The 16697-nt window shown below is 38.4% G+C and overlaps 1 protein-coding gene across 1 annotated transcript in view; it reads left to right on the top strand.

Moving 5' to 3' along the window:
- Nucleotides 1-16697, top strand: part of lmo7b (LIM domain 7b) — a 95676-nt gene that overhangs the window by 39352 nt on the left and 39627 nt on the right. Inside the window, exons 10-14 of the mRNA XM_061974545.2 lie at nucleotides 2229-2394; nucleotides 6403-6548; nucleotides 6731-6914; nucleotides 11052-11585; nucleotides 14322-14624. Of these exons, the coding sequence (XP_061830529.1) occupies nucleotides 2229-2394; nucleotides 6403-6548; nucleotides 6731-6914; nucleotides 11052-11585; nucleotides 14322-14624 (1333 nt within the window). The remainder of the gene's footprint in view (nucleotides 1-2228; nucleotides 2395-6402; nucleotides 6549-6730; nucleotides 6915-11051; nucleotides 11586-14321; nucleotides 14625-16697) is intronic.

Raw genomic sequence — 16697 nt, 5'->3', positions numbered from 1 at the left:
ACCTCTAAATACATACTCTAAACCAATGTTTTTCAACCACTAGTGTGCCGTGAGATACAGTCCGGTGTGCCGTGGGAGATTATCTAATTTCACCTATTTGGGTTAAAAATATTTTTTGCAAACCAGTAATTATAGTCTGCAAATTATGTGGTGAGTGTCGGTGCTGTCTAGAGCTCGGCAGAGTAACCGTGTAATACTCTTCCATATCAGTAGGTGGCAGCAGGTAGCTACCGTATTTTTCGGACTATAAGTCAGTTTTTTTCATAGTTTGGCCGGGGGTGCGACTTATACTCAGGTGCGACTTATGTGTGAAATTATTAACACATTACCGTAAAATATTAAATAATATTATTTAGCTCATTCACGTAAGAGACTAGATGTAAAAGATTTCATCGGATTTAGCGATTAGAAGTGACAGATTGTTTGGTAAACGTATAGCATGTTTTATATGTTATAGTTATTTGAATGACTCTTACCATAATATGTTACGTTAACATACCAGGCACGTTCTCAGTTGGTTATTTATGCCTCATATAACGTACACTTATTCAGCCTGTTCTTTATTTATTTTAAATTGCCTTTCAAATGTCTATTCTTGGTGTTGGGTTTTATCAAATAAATTTCCCCAAAAAATGCGACTTATACTCCAGTGCGACTTATGTATGTTTTTTCCCTTCTTTATTATGCATTTTCGGCCGGTGCGACTTATACTCCGAAAAATACGGTAATTGCTTTGTAGATGTCGGAAACAGCAGGAGGCAGTGTGCAGGTAAAAAGGTCTCTAATGCTTAAACCAAAAATAAACAAAAGATGAGTGCCCCTGAGAAAAGGTATTGAAGCTTAGGGAAGGCTATGCAGAACTAAACTGAACTGGCTACAAAGTAAACAAAAACAGAATGCTGGACGACAGCAAAGACTTACTGTGGAGCAAAGACGGCGTGAACAAAGTACATCCGAACATGACACGACGATAAACAATGTCCCCACAAAGAAGGATAAAAACAACTGAAATATTCTTGATTGCTAAAACAAAGTAGATGCGGGTAATATCGCTCAAAGGAAGACATGAAACTGCTACAGGAAAATACCAAAAAAAGAGAAAAAGCCACCAAAATAGGAGCGCAAGACAAGAACTAAAACACTACACACAGGAAAACCGTAAAAAACTCAATGAGTCACGGCGTGATGTGACAGGTCGTGACAGTACACCTACTTTGAGACAAGAGCTATATTGATGCATGGTTGGTTATGGTTTAAAGTCATATCCAACAATTGCGATGACGACTTTTTTACTGTCAACTGAGTGCCTCCGGATTTTTTCAATGCAAAAAATGTGCCTTGGCTCAAAAAAGGTTGAAAAACATTGCTCTAAACCGTTACATTAAAAGAAACATTTGTTTTCATTTGTGAGTTCCTCAACACAATAAAAGCATATCCGCTTGTGCAGCCTTCAAAATAGTCATATGTTGCATAATAAATCAGTTGTCCCTTACAACTACAACACGTACTATGTCGGTCTTCCCCCTTTTTTTTTTGTTGAATTCAATACAATATACCACCTTGATGTTGCCTGGCTTCATGCACTATGCACCACCTCGCCTTATTTATATTTCAACCCATGTTTTCATATTATCTTTTACATTTTGGTTCAGTAGAAAATCTCCAATGCAGGTCAGACCTGAGGTGAACCCTGGCTGGATTTGGCAAGTCTTGAAGTGCAAAAGTGTTATTTCTACCACGACATTCTGCTCTCTGGCTGCCTCGTCTTTGCTTGCCTCCATTGTGTTTATTGACAGGAAAAGAAATGCCATTGCAAACAGCAATGCTTTTATTTTTTTTATTTTTTTTTACAGACACTCTGCAGAGACTTGTCAGGCAATTCTGCAAAATAACAGGATTGTTTGTAAAAAGTATTGCTTTCTTCCTGTCAAGTGTTTCGCTGTGCCACCTGTTCAATGCCACTGGGAGAAGACAGGCTGTTGCTTACATGACTTGTATGCGCTTGGCAAGCAATTCCCATGCTTGCATTCAAGATTGTGTGCAAGAGTATGTAAAGCTTACATCAAACCCATGCAGTTAAATTAGTCAATGTACAATGTACTGTGGCATCTCTGCCAATTTGGCTATGTTCTGCAAATTGCTTTTTTTTTTTTTTTTTTTTTTTTTTGTTCACTTGCTGGCTCTATGTCCAACATCATTTAATTGCCTTCTATTTTTGTGTGCAATAGGAGCAAATCATTGAGTGATATCCCGATGGTGTATCCGACACGTAAAGTTTCAGAAGGCAACAACGTTGTGGACGAGCGTCAGGACTTTGGCACAGCCGAATGGACTCAAGACAAGGAATCGAAGAGCCACATTGCTGCCAGAGAGAGTGAGGCTCACTGGCAAGATGTAAGTCGTCTGCAAACAGTTGGTGCGGGGGGTCCCAAACTCAATTTACCTGGGGGCCACTGGAGGTAGAGTCTGGAACGCACAGACTGTTCACTTCAGAATCACGTTTTAGCCATGTAACTACATTTGTTTACATCTACCTGCAGCTATAATGACCCAGAGCTATAGTAGGTGTTAAGTCAATATAAATGTAAAAATATCATTATGTAAATATACAGTCGTGGTCAAGAAGTTTACATACATTCCTGGGATGAAAGGCCGCACCTTTTCTCCTCCAAACATATTGCTGGATATTGTGGCCAAACAGCTCAATTTTTGTTTCATCTGACCACAGAACTTTCCTCCAGAAGGTCTTATCTTTGTCCATGTGATGTCAGATGTAACAAAAATTGAGCTGTTTGGCCACAATACCCAAAAATATGTTATGAGGAGCAAAGGTGAGGCCTTTCATCCGATGAACACAGCGCCTACCGTCAAGCATGGTGGTGGTGGTATTATGCTCTGGGCCAGTTTTGCTGCCAATGGAACTGGTGCTTTACAGAGAGTAAATGGGACATTGAAAAAGGGAGATTACCTCCAAATTCTTCAGGACAACCTAAAATCATCAGCCCGGAGTTTGGGTCTTGGGCGCAGTTGGGTGTTCCAACAGGACAATGACCCCAAACACACGTCAAAAGTGGTTAAGGAATGGCTAAATCAGGCTAGAATTAAGGTTTTAGAATGGCCTGAATTAAACGTGTGGACAATGCTGAAGAAACAAGTCCAGGTCAGAAAAACCAACACATTTAGCTAAACTGCACCAATTTTGTCAAGAGGAGTGGTCAAAAATTCAACCAGAAGCTTGCCAGAAGCTTGTGGATGGCTACCAAAAGCGCCTTATTGCAGTGAAACTTGCCAAGGGACATGTAAGCACAACTACAAACTACAACTAAGATGCACTTTACAATCAAACAGCTGGTACGTAGTAACAGGGTATCCACGGGTTCTTAAAAAGTCTTTGTCTTCATTTCAACAGTTTGAATTTTAAGGCCTTAGAATGTCTAAAATGTTTTTAAAATCTCCTAAAAAGTCTTATTTTGAAAGTTCTTAAAGGGGAACATTATCACAATTTCAGAATTGTTAAAACCATTAAAAATCAGTTCCCAGTGGCTTATTATATTTTTCGAAGTTTTTTTCAAAATTTTACCCATCATGCAATATCCCTAAAAAAAGCTTCAAAGTGCCTGATTTTAACCATCGTTAAATACACCCGTCCATTTTCCTGTGACGTCACATAGTGAAGCCAACACAAACAAACATGGCGGAAAGAACAGCAAGCTATAGCGACATTAGCTCGGATTCAGACTCGGATTTCAGCGGTTTAAGCGATTCAACAGATTACGCATGTATTGAAACGGATGGTTGTAGTGTGGAGGCAGGTAGCGAAAACGAAATTGAAGAAGAAACTGAAGCTATTGAGCCATATCGGTTTGAACCGTATGCAAGCGAAACCGACGAAAACGACATGACAGCCAGCGACACGGGAGAAAGCGAGGACGAATTCAGTGATCGCCTTCTAACCAACGATTGGTATGTGTTTGTTTGGCATTAAAGGAAACTAACAACTATGAACTAGGTTTACAGCATATGAAATACATTTGGCAACAACATGCACTTTGAGAGTGCAGACAGCCCAATTTTCATCACTTAATATATTCTGTAGACATACCCTCATGTCAAAAGGCCAGGGAAGCTAGGGTCGATTTTCTTCTCTTGATCATCTTCGGGACGGTGTGAGCCAAGACATCCAGGGGGTTTAGCTCGCTCGTCTGCGGGAATAAACTGCCGCCATTGCTTGCCGTGCTACCGAGGACCTTTGTCCCTGAATTGCTCACACACTCCGGCAGATTCAATGGGGGTCTGGCGGCAGATTTCTTTGACTTTATCGTTGGAAATGCATCTGCTTTGAGTGTCGCAGGATATCCACACATTCTTGCCATCTCTGTCGTAGCATAGCTTTCGTCGGTAAAGTGTGCGGAACAAACGTCCAATTTCTTGCCACTTTCGCATCTTTGGGCCACTGGTGCAACTTGAATCCGTCCCTGTTCGTGTTGTTACACCCTCCGACAACACACCGACGAGGCATGATGTCTCCAAGGTACAGAAAACAGTCGAAAAAACGGAAAATAACAGCTGATTTGACTCGGTGTTTGAGAAAATGGCGGATTGCTTCCCGATGTGACGTCACGTTGTGACGTCATTGCTCCGAGAGCGAATATTAAAAAGGCGTTTAATTCGCCAAAATTCACCCATTTAGAGTTCGGAAATCGGTTGAAAAAATATATGGTCTTTTTTCTGCAACATCATATATTGACGCTTACATAGGTCTGGTGATAATGTTCCCCTTTAAATATATTAACATTACTATTCCACACTATGGACTGGACTCTAACAATATTATGCTAGATCCACTCGATGTCCATTGCACCGGTCGCCCAAGGGGGGGTTCCCACATCTGCGGTCCCCTCCATGGTTTCTCATTGTCTCATTGGGTTGAGTTTTTCCTTGCCCTGATGTGGGATCTGAGCCGAGGATGTCGTTGTGGCTTGTGCAGCCCTTTGAGACACTCGTGATTCAGGGCTATATAAGTAAACATTGATTGATTGATTGATACTTTTATTTATAACATGCATAAACTTCAGTCTTGCTTTAAAATGTTTCGATTTTCGAGGACGCTATAACGTAACTACAATACGGAACTAAAGTAGGCTACCTGTGCTGCCCAGCCAGATTTTATAGCGCACCACTAGCTAGTGTGTGCTATGCGCGCAGCGGTCTGTTGTTAAACTTAACATAGCATCAAAAAACTTAACGAAAGCCCACAGCACAGCCAAATTATTAGCCAATTAAGATGGGTAAATGTAAGTTCAACGATTTGTCCCTCCAGAACGATCAAGCATGCTTGAAGCCGGTGGATGGAAAGTGGAGCCGTCGAGGAGGGAAGTGTTTGTAAACATGACGGTGAAAGTGAATGTCTTCCTACATTTGTTATTTTCGCAGTTGTATGCGTTTATGTATAAAATTTAAAAAATTGCAATTTCGGAGAGAAAAATCCCAATTAGGTTTTTTCTCAAAATCGTGCAGCATTATCACTGTCTTTTAAAGGCACACACTCTGCTCTCATGAAACATCTCCAAACTGCATACGCCAGATATTCAAAGGTATTTAAAAAAAGTTCCTTTGTCGTTACATTTATTAAAGATTAATTCATGTAAGTAACTGTAACTGATTAGTTTTTCAAAGTAATCTTCCCAAACATTGTATATAACCGTGTAGGCCAAAACACTTCTGCCAATACATCTATTACACAGATGTCAAACTCAAGGCCCGGGGGCCAGTTCTGGCCCGCCACATCATTCTATGCGGCCCACGAAAGCCTGGAAAAAATGGGTTTCAATAAAAAAAAAAATTTTTTTAATGTTTTTTTAATAAATGCATTCAGAAAAAGAATGCATATTTTAATCTTTAATATTATCTGATCATGCCAATTGAATTACCATATTTTTCGGAGTATAAGTCGCACCGGAGTATAAGTCGCACCTGCCGAAAATGCATAATAAAAAAGGAAAAAAACATATAAGTCGCACTGGACTATGAAAAAAAACTGCGACTTATAGTCCGAAAAATACGGTATATACTGTATTGCAAAACAATTTTTTTGCGATAAAAACAAATAGTTAAACATCTGTTTTTCACCTTTATTTATGATTTCATAGCAAGTTATACATAAAAAAATCTAATCAAATGCATATGCGTTTGGATTAATCATGATTAATCACAGGTTATTACCCGCATGCATAATGTAAATTAATTGTTTTAAACGCGGCCCTCTGAAAGCAGCCATTACTGCGATGTGGCCCTCAATGAAAATGAGTTTGACACCCCTGATCTATTACCTTCCCGTCCTACATGTTCTAGTAGTTGTCAAATATTTGAGATTCACTAACCCAAAATGTCCTCCTGTGTCAGGACTTGACAAAGTGGAAGAACCGTCGCAGGAGCACAAAGTCCGATCTCCGCAGGAAGTCGCTTGACCGAGAACACGTCATAAACAAGATGACCAATGGGGCTGTGAAAGACCACGGCGAGAAGGGAAACCACGGGCAGCTGCAAAGGTGAGTCCGCTGTTACAGATGCATCAGAAAAGTGCGGCCCCCATGTTTTATAACTTCTGTGAGATTCCTGCTGACCTCGCTTGTCTTTAGCCACGTTGAACCAGCGTAATGTGACACGTCCTCCATCTTTTCCGCTGCCTTCATTACGCTGACTCCTCTTCCATTACGCACCGATTCTACAGGGACCAGCTGTCAGCACAGAGGCACAGCCCTGCCCCGCGCTCTCACTCCGGTTCTCCTCCATCAAAGTGCTCAAGCTCTTTTTTTCCGCCGCATACTCGCGCTCCGCTGGCTCGCAGCTACGCCACCGAGGTGCCTCTTAGCACCAACTCTTCTCATAGCCACCAGAACTTTTCCCCCACACAGGTAAGTTTACATTTCTATGCTTGGCTCTCCAGTGCAATAATTAACATGATGTAGGAATATTTTTGCTGTAAAACCTCATATGAATCGCCCTCCTGTCATTTTGCATGCGCGTCACACTTAATGGGGCCCCCTGTGGACCGCGTGCTCTGCGTATAAGGAGGGGCGGCCATGTAAGGCGCTGACTGACCTTCGAATTGGTTGACTTTCCATTACGATGAAATACATTTGGATTACTTTAGCCACAGTCCTAAATAAAGGGGAACTGCACTTTTTTCATTCACAATCCCTATGAGAGACAAGAACACTTTTTTTTAATGCATAAGTCGTAAAATACGACAAGTACACTATTCCATCCAATAGATTAGATTCTGAATCTATTCTCGATTCAAAACGATTCTCGATTCAAAATTAATACTTTTTTCAAAACTCTATAAAATAAACAGCTCTATTTTTTTTATATTAAAATAAAACTGTTTTTGTTTTTAAACAAACATTTAATAAAGTCAAATACAAATAAGGCAAGTATGCAACACTTCTCTTTTGTAAAGTAAATCTGTAGAGTAGATATAGGCATCTATATCAACAATATGATTTAGCAGAGTGGCTGGACAAAACATAAAAAAAAAAATTTAAATGTAAATTTATCGCGAATAAAAAAAATGTATCGCTAATAAAAAAAAATGTTTTGATTTATTTTATATATATATATGTGTATATATATATATATATATATATATATATATATATATATATATATAAAATACATTTAAAAAAATTTGTATTCGCGATAAAAAAAATAAAATAATTATTAGCGATAAATTTACATTAAAAAATGTTTGCCTACAGTCCTAAATAAAGGGGAACGGCACTTTTTTAATTCACAATCCCTATGTGAGACAAGAACACATTTTTTTAATGCATTATAAGTCATAAAATACGACAAGTACACTATTCCATCCAATAGATTCGATTCTGAATCTATTCTCGATTAAAAACGATTCTCAATTCAAAATTAATACTTTTTTCAAAACTCTATAAAATAAACAGCTCGATATTTTTTTTATATTACTTAAAATAAAACTGTTTGTTTTTAAGCAAACATTTAATAAAGTCAAATACAAATAAGGCAAGTATGTAACACTTCTCTTTTGTAAAGTAAATCTGTAGAGTAGATATAGGCATCTATATCAACAATATGATTTGGCAGAGTGGCTGGACAAAACATAAAAAAAAAATGTAAATGTAAATTTATCGCTAGTAAAAAAATGTTTTAATTTATTTTATATATATATATATATATATATATATATATATATATATATATATAAAATAAAATAAAAATGTATTCGCGATACAAAAAAATAAATAAATAGCGATAAATTTACATTAAAAAATGTTTGCCCACAGTCCTAAATAAAGGGGAACTGCACTTTTTTCATTCACAATCCCTATGTGAGACAAGAACACATTTTTTTTAATGCATTATAAGTTGTAAAATACGACAAGTACACTATTTCATCCAAAAACCGCCAACAATGTGACCTGAATAGTAACCAAGTATTAGTGATATTGTTATTATTAGTGCAACACAGATTATTTACCTAATTTTAGCGGCGCCATGATCACAGAGAGCGAACAAGCTCATGCTGCTATATTGACACACTGAGCCGGTGAGTTGCTGCATCGCCTCTGAGTTGGTGAAAGTTAATTCTAGATTATAAATCATGCCTCTCACCTGGATACTAGAAGGTTGTGGCCATAAACCGAGAGGTCGGTCAATTTTGACATTCAACTTTTAGACTAGAAAAAAAACGAGAAAGCCGTCAGAATGCTAAAGGGCTCCATTGAAACCCTCGATGACCTCACACGACACCAGGCAACAGGCCCCGTCTTTTTAAAAGCACACACAAGCGCACTGTGAGCCCTCATATGTAATCAATCAATGTTTATTTATATAGCCCTAAATCACAAGTGTCTCAAAGGGCTGCACAAGCCACAACGACATCATCCTCGGTTCAGATCCCACATCAGGGCAAGGAAAAACAAAACCCAGTGGGATGACAATGAGAAACCTTGGAGAGGACCGCAGATGTTGGCGACCGGTGCAATGGACGTCGAGTGGATCTAGCATAATATTGTGAAAGTCCAGTCCATAGTGGATCTAACATAATAGTGAGAGTCCAGTCCATAGTGGGGCCAGCAGGAGACCATCCCGAGCGGAGACAGGTCAGCAGTGCAGAGATGTCCCCAACCGATGCACAGGCGAGCGGTCCACCCCCGGGTCTTGACTCTGGACAGCCAGCACTTCATCCATGGCCACCGGACCTGTTGTTGCCAATGCCCTCAGTGCGTTCCTCACACTTTGTGTGCGCTGTTGCAGCAAGCAGAACGAGGCTTTTAAGAAGTTAAAAAAATGTTTTAGAAAGACTAGGCCTATATTCTCATTAGGTAAAAAAAATGTTCTGAATTTATTTCAATGAATATTAACTTGTTAACGTTATAATGCTCAAATAGGGACGAGGGCGTGGTGCACGGTGAAGCAGTGAACAATTTCGCGACAAAGATGAACCTTTATTGATTGATCTGCAGCCATGACAAAATATCAGACAATCTCCATTGTCAACGACAGGCAGGAAAATAAAGATAAACACATAGCCTATTTTGTAGGCATAGGCTCATATGTTTTTAAGTTGAAATAAAAAATGTGCCTCATAAGCCTTAGACTGTCAATCACGCGCACAAACTTAAATTATACAATAACATATGTATGTCATCTCTATTTAAACAAAAATAAATTAAATAAATAATAATAATAAATTACCTGCAACTTATTGGCCAAGGCAAATAGCTGAAGGGGGGAAATCAAACCCATCAGACTGCACTTTATCATCAAACTTGAATTATAATGAAAATAGACGGTCGCGACAAACAAAGCAGGCTAAATAGCCTTACATTGTCGCCAATCGGAGATGCGCTTCACTTGAAAGCGAGGCCAAATAATTATTCACACATAGTAGTATATCTCGAATAGAAAAAACCACAATAAACAACGCAATTGCCTTAATTCCTTTGCATTGTAGTGCGCCCAAACAACACGTAACCATCAAAATTATTTAGCTGACCGAACTCAATATAGGTTAGACATGGGCTTATTTGGTATAGCCTATAGGTAACGTAAACTAATTCATTTAACATATCCAACCGTAGGTCTACTTACTTTTTTTTTTGTTAGCACTATGCAGGAATAAAATGGCATCTACAGTGCCAGGATTCATGCGAGAGCGCCTGGCCTCTAAAATGCGCCCTGCTCCGCTGAAGGAGCGCTCACTTGCGCCACTTGTTGCTGGGACGCGGTGCCTGATGAACAATTGACTGTTTCAAAGAGTGCTGCTCGTTTTTCGTATGTGGGTAACAACATTTAACTATGTATATATATTTCCGAATTGGTTCAACCGCCAACCGCCCGCATCTATTTAAAATCTATTTTTACCCGCCCGACCCGCGGTTTATCCGCGGACTCCGCGGTTGTGTCCGCAAACCGCGCATCTCTAGTAGGTATATATGTATATAAAGGTATATACAGTATAGGCATAATATGATCAAACGTATACAGTATAGGCATAATATGATCAAACGTATACAGTATAGGCATAATATGATAACATTTTCTTGTTCTTGTCAAAAGTCTAGCAGCCGCATTTTGTACCAACTGTAATCTTTTAATGCTAGACATAGGGAGACTCGAAAATAATACGTTACAGTAAAATCGAGACGAGACGTAACTAACGCATGAATAATGATCTCAGCGTCGCTCGTGGACAAAATGGAACAGATTTTAGCGATATTATGGAGTTGAAATGTCTCTCAACTGCATATGCCAGATAGAAGTTTTTTTTTAAGTAACATAACTACTTTCCCTATTAAACAGTAATTACGTTAGTAATTCAATTACTTTTTGTTAAAGTAACTATAATTGATTACTTTTTACAAGTAATTTTCATAACACTGTATTATTAAACTGTATAATATTGATTGAACTTCATACAACAAATTAATTGACTGATGATGATGCATAAGAAGACGATTGGCACACTTCAGTCCTGTTGTGTAATATGTTTTGTTTTTGTTCATCATTAGGCATCCTCGGTTGGCACCATGCCCGACTCTGATGGAAACATCTTGGGGGAAGACACCCATTTTTCATCTGTGCCATTAAATGGAACAACAGTACCCACTCCCACTCAAGACCAGCCTTTTAGCTCCCAAACCCAGAACCAAGCCAACAAAACCCCCGCTTCCTTCCAACATACAACAGACATGACGGTTACAGCCCCAATGTCTTCTTTAATCACAACGCTTCCAAACCAGATGGACTCGGCTCCAGCCCTTGATTTATCGGGCTCTTTCGGAGACGTCTTTGACCAGAAGTGTAACAGGTCTGAAAAAGAGAGCCATGATATCCATTCGGGAACCACAGAAGATGAAAGTACATGCCATCCAGCTGTGGGGAGCAGGAAGTATTTGTCAAGAGCTGCTTCTTGGTCGTGCTCGGCCAGTCTTCCACGCGGTTTCAGGCGATCTGAGGGATCGCGTCGCCTCTCGTATGTCATCACTCCCAGACCCTTTGGGATCAACCAGTCCAGGATGTCCATGTTGCCAAGACTATCTGATGTGAGTTACTCCTTTAATACACATTGTGGCTTTTGTTTACAATAAAGCATGGCCACTTGTTGTTTTTTTTCCTTTTTGAAATGTGTGCAGCTCAGTGCTTCAGTCTGAGGGGAACAACTTCATGATGCAAAATGTGTGCAATTGTGTGCACAATTATACAATCAGGGGTTCCAAAGAAACCAGTTTGTGTGCGTAATTGTAAACACATATTTCAGACTTTAAGGGAGCTTGCATTTTGGGGTGAATTTTGCCCATCATCCACAATCCTGCCAAAACACACGTCTCTCCCTTTTCTGTGCATTGCAAATAGTTCCAATCTTTAGGAACTACACGATTCGATTGTTGGGGGTAATGATTCGATTCTGAATCTATTCTTGATTCAAAATTAATACTTTTTTCAGAATATGGGTTGCTAGTCCTATGATTAACTACATTCCTCTATAAAATAAACAGCTCAATATTTTTTTAATATTACTTAAAAGAAAACTGTTTTTGTTTTTGAACAATCATTTAATAAAGTCAAATACAAATAAGGCAAGTATCGAACACTTTTGTAAAGTAAATCTGTAGAGTAGATATAGGCATCTATATCAACAATATGATTTGGCAGAGTGGCTGGACAAGACATAAAAAAACTATAAAATTGAAATTTATCACTAATAAAAAAATAAAAAAATTTTTTTTACCGCTAATAAAAAAAAAAATGTTTTAAATTTAAATTTATCGCTATCTTATTTGTAACTATTCTTAATGAATATATATATATATATATATATATATATATATATATATGTATAATTAATAAAAAATAAAAAAATGTATTAGCGATAAAAAGATGTTAACGATTCTTAATCTATATATCGATCTATCTGTATGTATATGTATGTATGTATGTGTATATATATATATATATATATATATATATATATATATATTTTATTTTTTTGATTTTTTTTTTTGATTGATTGATTAAGAATCGTTACAAATAAGATTTGCGATAAAATTTAATTATTATTTTTTTTCTACACCCGTAGTGGAAACTGCTAGTATGAGGTGGATACTGAATCTGGTACTTTTTTGGTACCGGCTGAATCCTGCTGGTCCTATCAGGCACCGATTCACGTAAGATCCAACAGTGCTTCGGTTGCGCGTGACGTCACGCCCTGTTGATATGGCGATCACTCCAGCAGCACTGAGAGCAGACTCAGCCAGACTACCTCTAGGTAATGTTGCAATTTGTCAATGCCAACAAGGCAATTGACTCAAAACGCTCCAATGTGAGTAAAGGCAGGCAGGCTCCACTTTTCTAAGGATGCGCGAATATACACTGACTTTGCTAGTGACATGCTACTGATTAGTATTAGCAATTTTGCATGGCGATTTCAACCCCTCCAAATTTGTTAATGAAAACTATAACTAAGATGCATGTTACAAACAGATCTTGCGTCGTAAGCACAATATTTACAGCAGTGTTTTTCAACCACTGTGCCACCCCCTTAGATATTGTCACCTAAGTGGTCCAAAAAATATTTTTTTGTAATCTGCGAATAATGTGCAGTTAAGTGTCTGAGTTTCATTTTTCAACATGCTGGTGGTGTGCCTCTGGATTTTTTTTCAATGAAAAAAGAAATGTGCCTTTGCTCAAAAAAGGTTGAAAAACACTGACTTACAGTATTAACACTTTTTAGGGGGCAACAGAAACCCAAACACCATTAACTACACTCTACTGCCATCTAATGTGTTGGACTTACTACTGCAATTGCAACTTAATGTCATACATGCAAATGAGACTCAGAAATGTGATAATGAAACCAGATAACTGGACAACAGTTAGCATACTCAGCTCATTTAATTAAATACAATTTTGTTATTAAAAATATATATTTTTAGCACACGATACTGAAAATTGGTACCATTGAATACCAGTATCGGGAATTATTACCGAATTAGTTCAAATGTGATTGATACCCACCCCTTGCTAAGAATGCAGGTAATATGGATAAAATTAATTTATTCTGCCTACAAAAGCCCTTCCTAGCGATGTTTTAGGTATTTTGCTGCATTCCATTTGCTGAGAGCACTTTTATAATCAAGTTGGTACTGTGTGGATGTTCAACGTTGACCAACCTCTCGGGTTCACCTACTGCTGTACAGGCGAGATGCAGTATTTATAACCTAGCATTAACTTTTCTTAAAGGCAAAACAGCAACCAACGTCAAATGCGACTCAAGCTAGCTAGAAGGAAGTTGCTGGCCACTTGCAATACGATGCCGGAAAAGTAGTTCCTCGGTGTTAGCTCTCAACGATAACTATGTCGCGCTAGCTTGGTTAACATGCAGGTCACGGCATGCAAACAGAGCATTTTGGATTCTGTTTTTCAGAGGGATTTATAGGCAGAAAAAATTATCCCAATTTCCTGCATTGTTAGCCGCCAGTTATCGACCATTTAGAATGCACTGAATAGGGGAAGAAACGGTTTTCCCTTTGAATTTTCTGGGTAAAAGAACGTCCAACCGGCTGATTTATTTCACTTTCAAAAGTGTGGGTATGTGTTTCACTCACTTTGGTTAAGTGTTAACATTGAGAGCATTTCCTCCCGTGTGGCTCACCTATTGTTTATCTCATAAATTATATACGCTGTTGTGAAACTGCCTGTTGACTCTCTTTCAGTTAATGTTCTCTCTCTAAGGTTAATGCAATGTTCATGCTTCCCAACCTGACGTATTTGTCACTCAGGAGATCAGTCCACTGGACAGTCAGAGTCCAGTCTTGACTCGTGAAAGCGAGGCATGTGTTCCCCTCGCCGCCAGCTCTTTGCTTAAAAGACAGACCGCCACTGCTTGTCTAAAAACTTGGCAGCAGAATCTGATGCAGGCAGCCAACCATGTCGAGAAGACCGCTTTAGCCAAGGAGGAGTGGGATAGTCTCCCTGACCAGACTAATGGTGTTCAGCATCAGTCCCAGATATATTTGAACATGCAGCCCCAACGCAGCCAGGCCACAGCTCTTCCTTGCCATGCCAGAGTCAACATGCTAAAGGTAAGATTTTACTAACAGTAGAAAAACTTATGTTTGATTGCAATTATGGTCGGGAAAAGCCGGAGAGAATGTTGGTGTACAGAAGTTACCATTGAGCAAATTAGTTGATGTTAACATTTTTTTTTATAATAATCATTAATTGTTTTATTTTTTCATTCAATGCTATAATCTCTAGATCAGGGGTGCTCATTACGTCGATCGCGATCTACCGGTCGATCTCGGAGGGTGTGTCAGTCGATCACCAGCCAGGCATTAAAAAAATAGTCCTAAAAATGAGCGATCATAAATCTTCACTATGACGTCACTTTCGTCACTTGATTGACATTCACGGCACCCGAGGGTCTTCTGAGATGACGCTGGCTGCTGCCAGCTCATTAAAATTACCGACTGGAAGGCGAGAAACACTTTATTTCAACAGACTCTGGCGCCGTACCTGTCGTCAAAACTCCAAAGACCGACTGCACAGTTGCACAATAAAAGCGCTGCTTCATCCTGCCTGCGCTACCAAAATAAGAGTCTCAGAAAGCTGGCGTGCACAAGCTAGCAAGCTACGGGGTTTGCCGACAATGTATTTCTTGTAAAGTGTATACAAAGGAGTACGGAAGCTGGACAAATAAGATGCCAAAAACCAACCACTTTCATGTGGTATTGGACAGAAAGGAGGACTTTTTTTCTACTCCATTCGAAAATGCGGACGTTATCATCACCACTGTCTGATTCCTATCAATGCAAGTCATCAGAATCAGGTGATATACCAACTTAATTATATTCTTGTCTTCATGAAAGAAAGGAATCTATATGTGTTAAACATGCTTGTATTATCTTTAACCACCTTTAAGTTGTTAGCAATATTAACTATTTGTGTTAAACATGCTTGTATTATTTTTAACCCCCTTTTAACTTGTTAACAATATTAACTATATGTGTTAAACATGCTTGCATTTTCTTTAAACACCTTTAACTTGTTAACAATATTAACTATATGTATTAAACATACTTGTATTATCATTAAACACCTTTAATGTATTAACAATATTAACTATATGTGTTAAACATGCTTGCATTATCATTAAACACCTTTAACTTGTTAACAAAAACATATATTTCATAAATAAGTAAATATAAATTATATATATGAATGAGGTAGATCCCCACGACTTGATCAATTGAAAAGTAGCTCGCCTGCAGAAAAAGTGTGAGCACCCCTGCTCTAGATCAACCTCAGATCAGTCGATATACAGTTTTAATTTTGTAATTTTTTGTATGTTTTATGCCATTTTTGTTAACAAAAAACCTAGTTGTTTTTTTTTATGTCAAAAGCACAGAATATGCAACATTTTCTCCACCCAAATTTTCAAAGTGGAACATTTGATGTGAAGTAATTGGAACCTTTAATTAGGCAGTACTTCTTAACATTGATTTTGATCCATTATTTTTGTTATAGAACACTGGTTCTTAACTTTGTTGGAGGTACCGAACCCCACCAGTTTCATATGCGCATTCACCGAACCCTTCTTTAGTGAAAAATAAAACTTTTTTTTTTTCAAATTCAAGACAAAGTTATATGTTTTTGGTAACACTTTAGTATGGGGAACATATTCTAAGTAACAAAGACTTAATTTAGAGTTTTTTGGACACTAGGGGAACATATTCTAAGTAACAAAGACTTAATTTAGAGTTATTTGGTTAGGGTTATTTGGTTAGGGCCAGGGTTAGGGTTGTAATAAGGCCATGCCGAATAAGGCATTAATAAGTACTTAATAATGACTAGCTAAGAGCCAATATGTTACTATTTTGCATGTTAATAAGCAACTAATTAATGGTGAATATGTTCCCCATACTAAAGTGTTACCATGCTTTATTACTGGTGCACAAAATGAACCGTGCATGAACATCACCTTGTTCAAAGAACAAAATCAACACAGTGCATAAACTCACAACAAATGACACACCTGCAAATCAGTCTGACTTCTGTTATTGCCGTATCCGTAATACGCCGATAGGGAGAAGTTTTTATTTACACGATGAGTCGGGTGTGTCTTGACCTCCGCCGAACCTCTGAGCCCGACTCAC

Source organism: Nerophis lumbriciformis, linkage group LG15 (assembly GCF_033978685.3).
Source record: "Nerophis lumbriciformis linkage group LG15, RoL_Nlum_v2.1, whole genome shotgun sequence".
In the NCBI taxonomy this organism is placed as follows: Eukaryota; Metazoa; Chordata; class Actinopteri; order Syngnathiformes; family Syngnathidae; genus Nerophis; species Nerophis lumbriciformis.
This window is presented reverse-complemented; position numbering and strand designations above follow the sequence as displayed.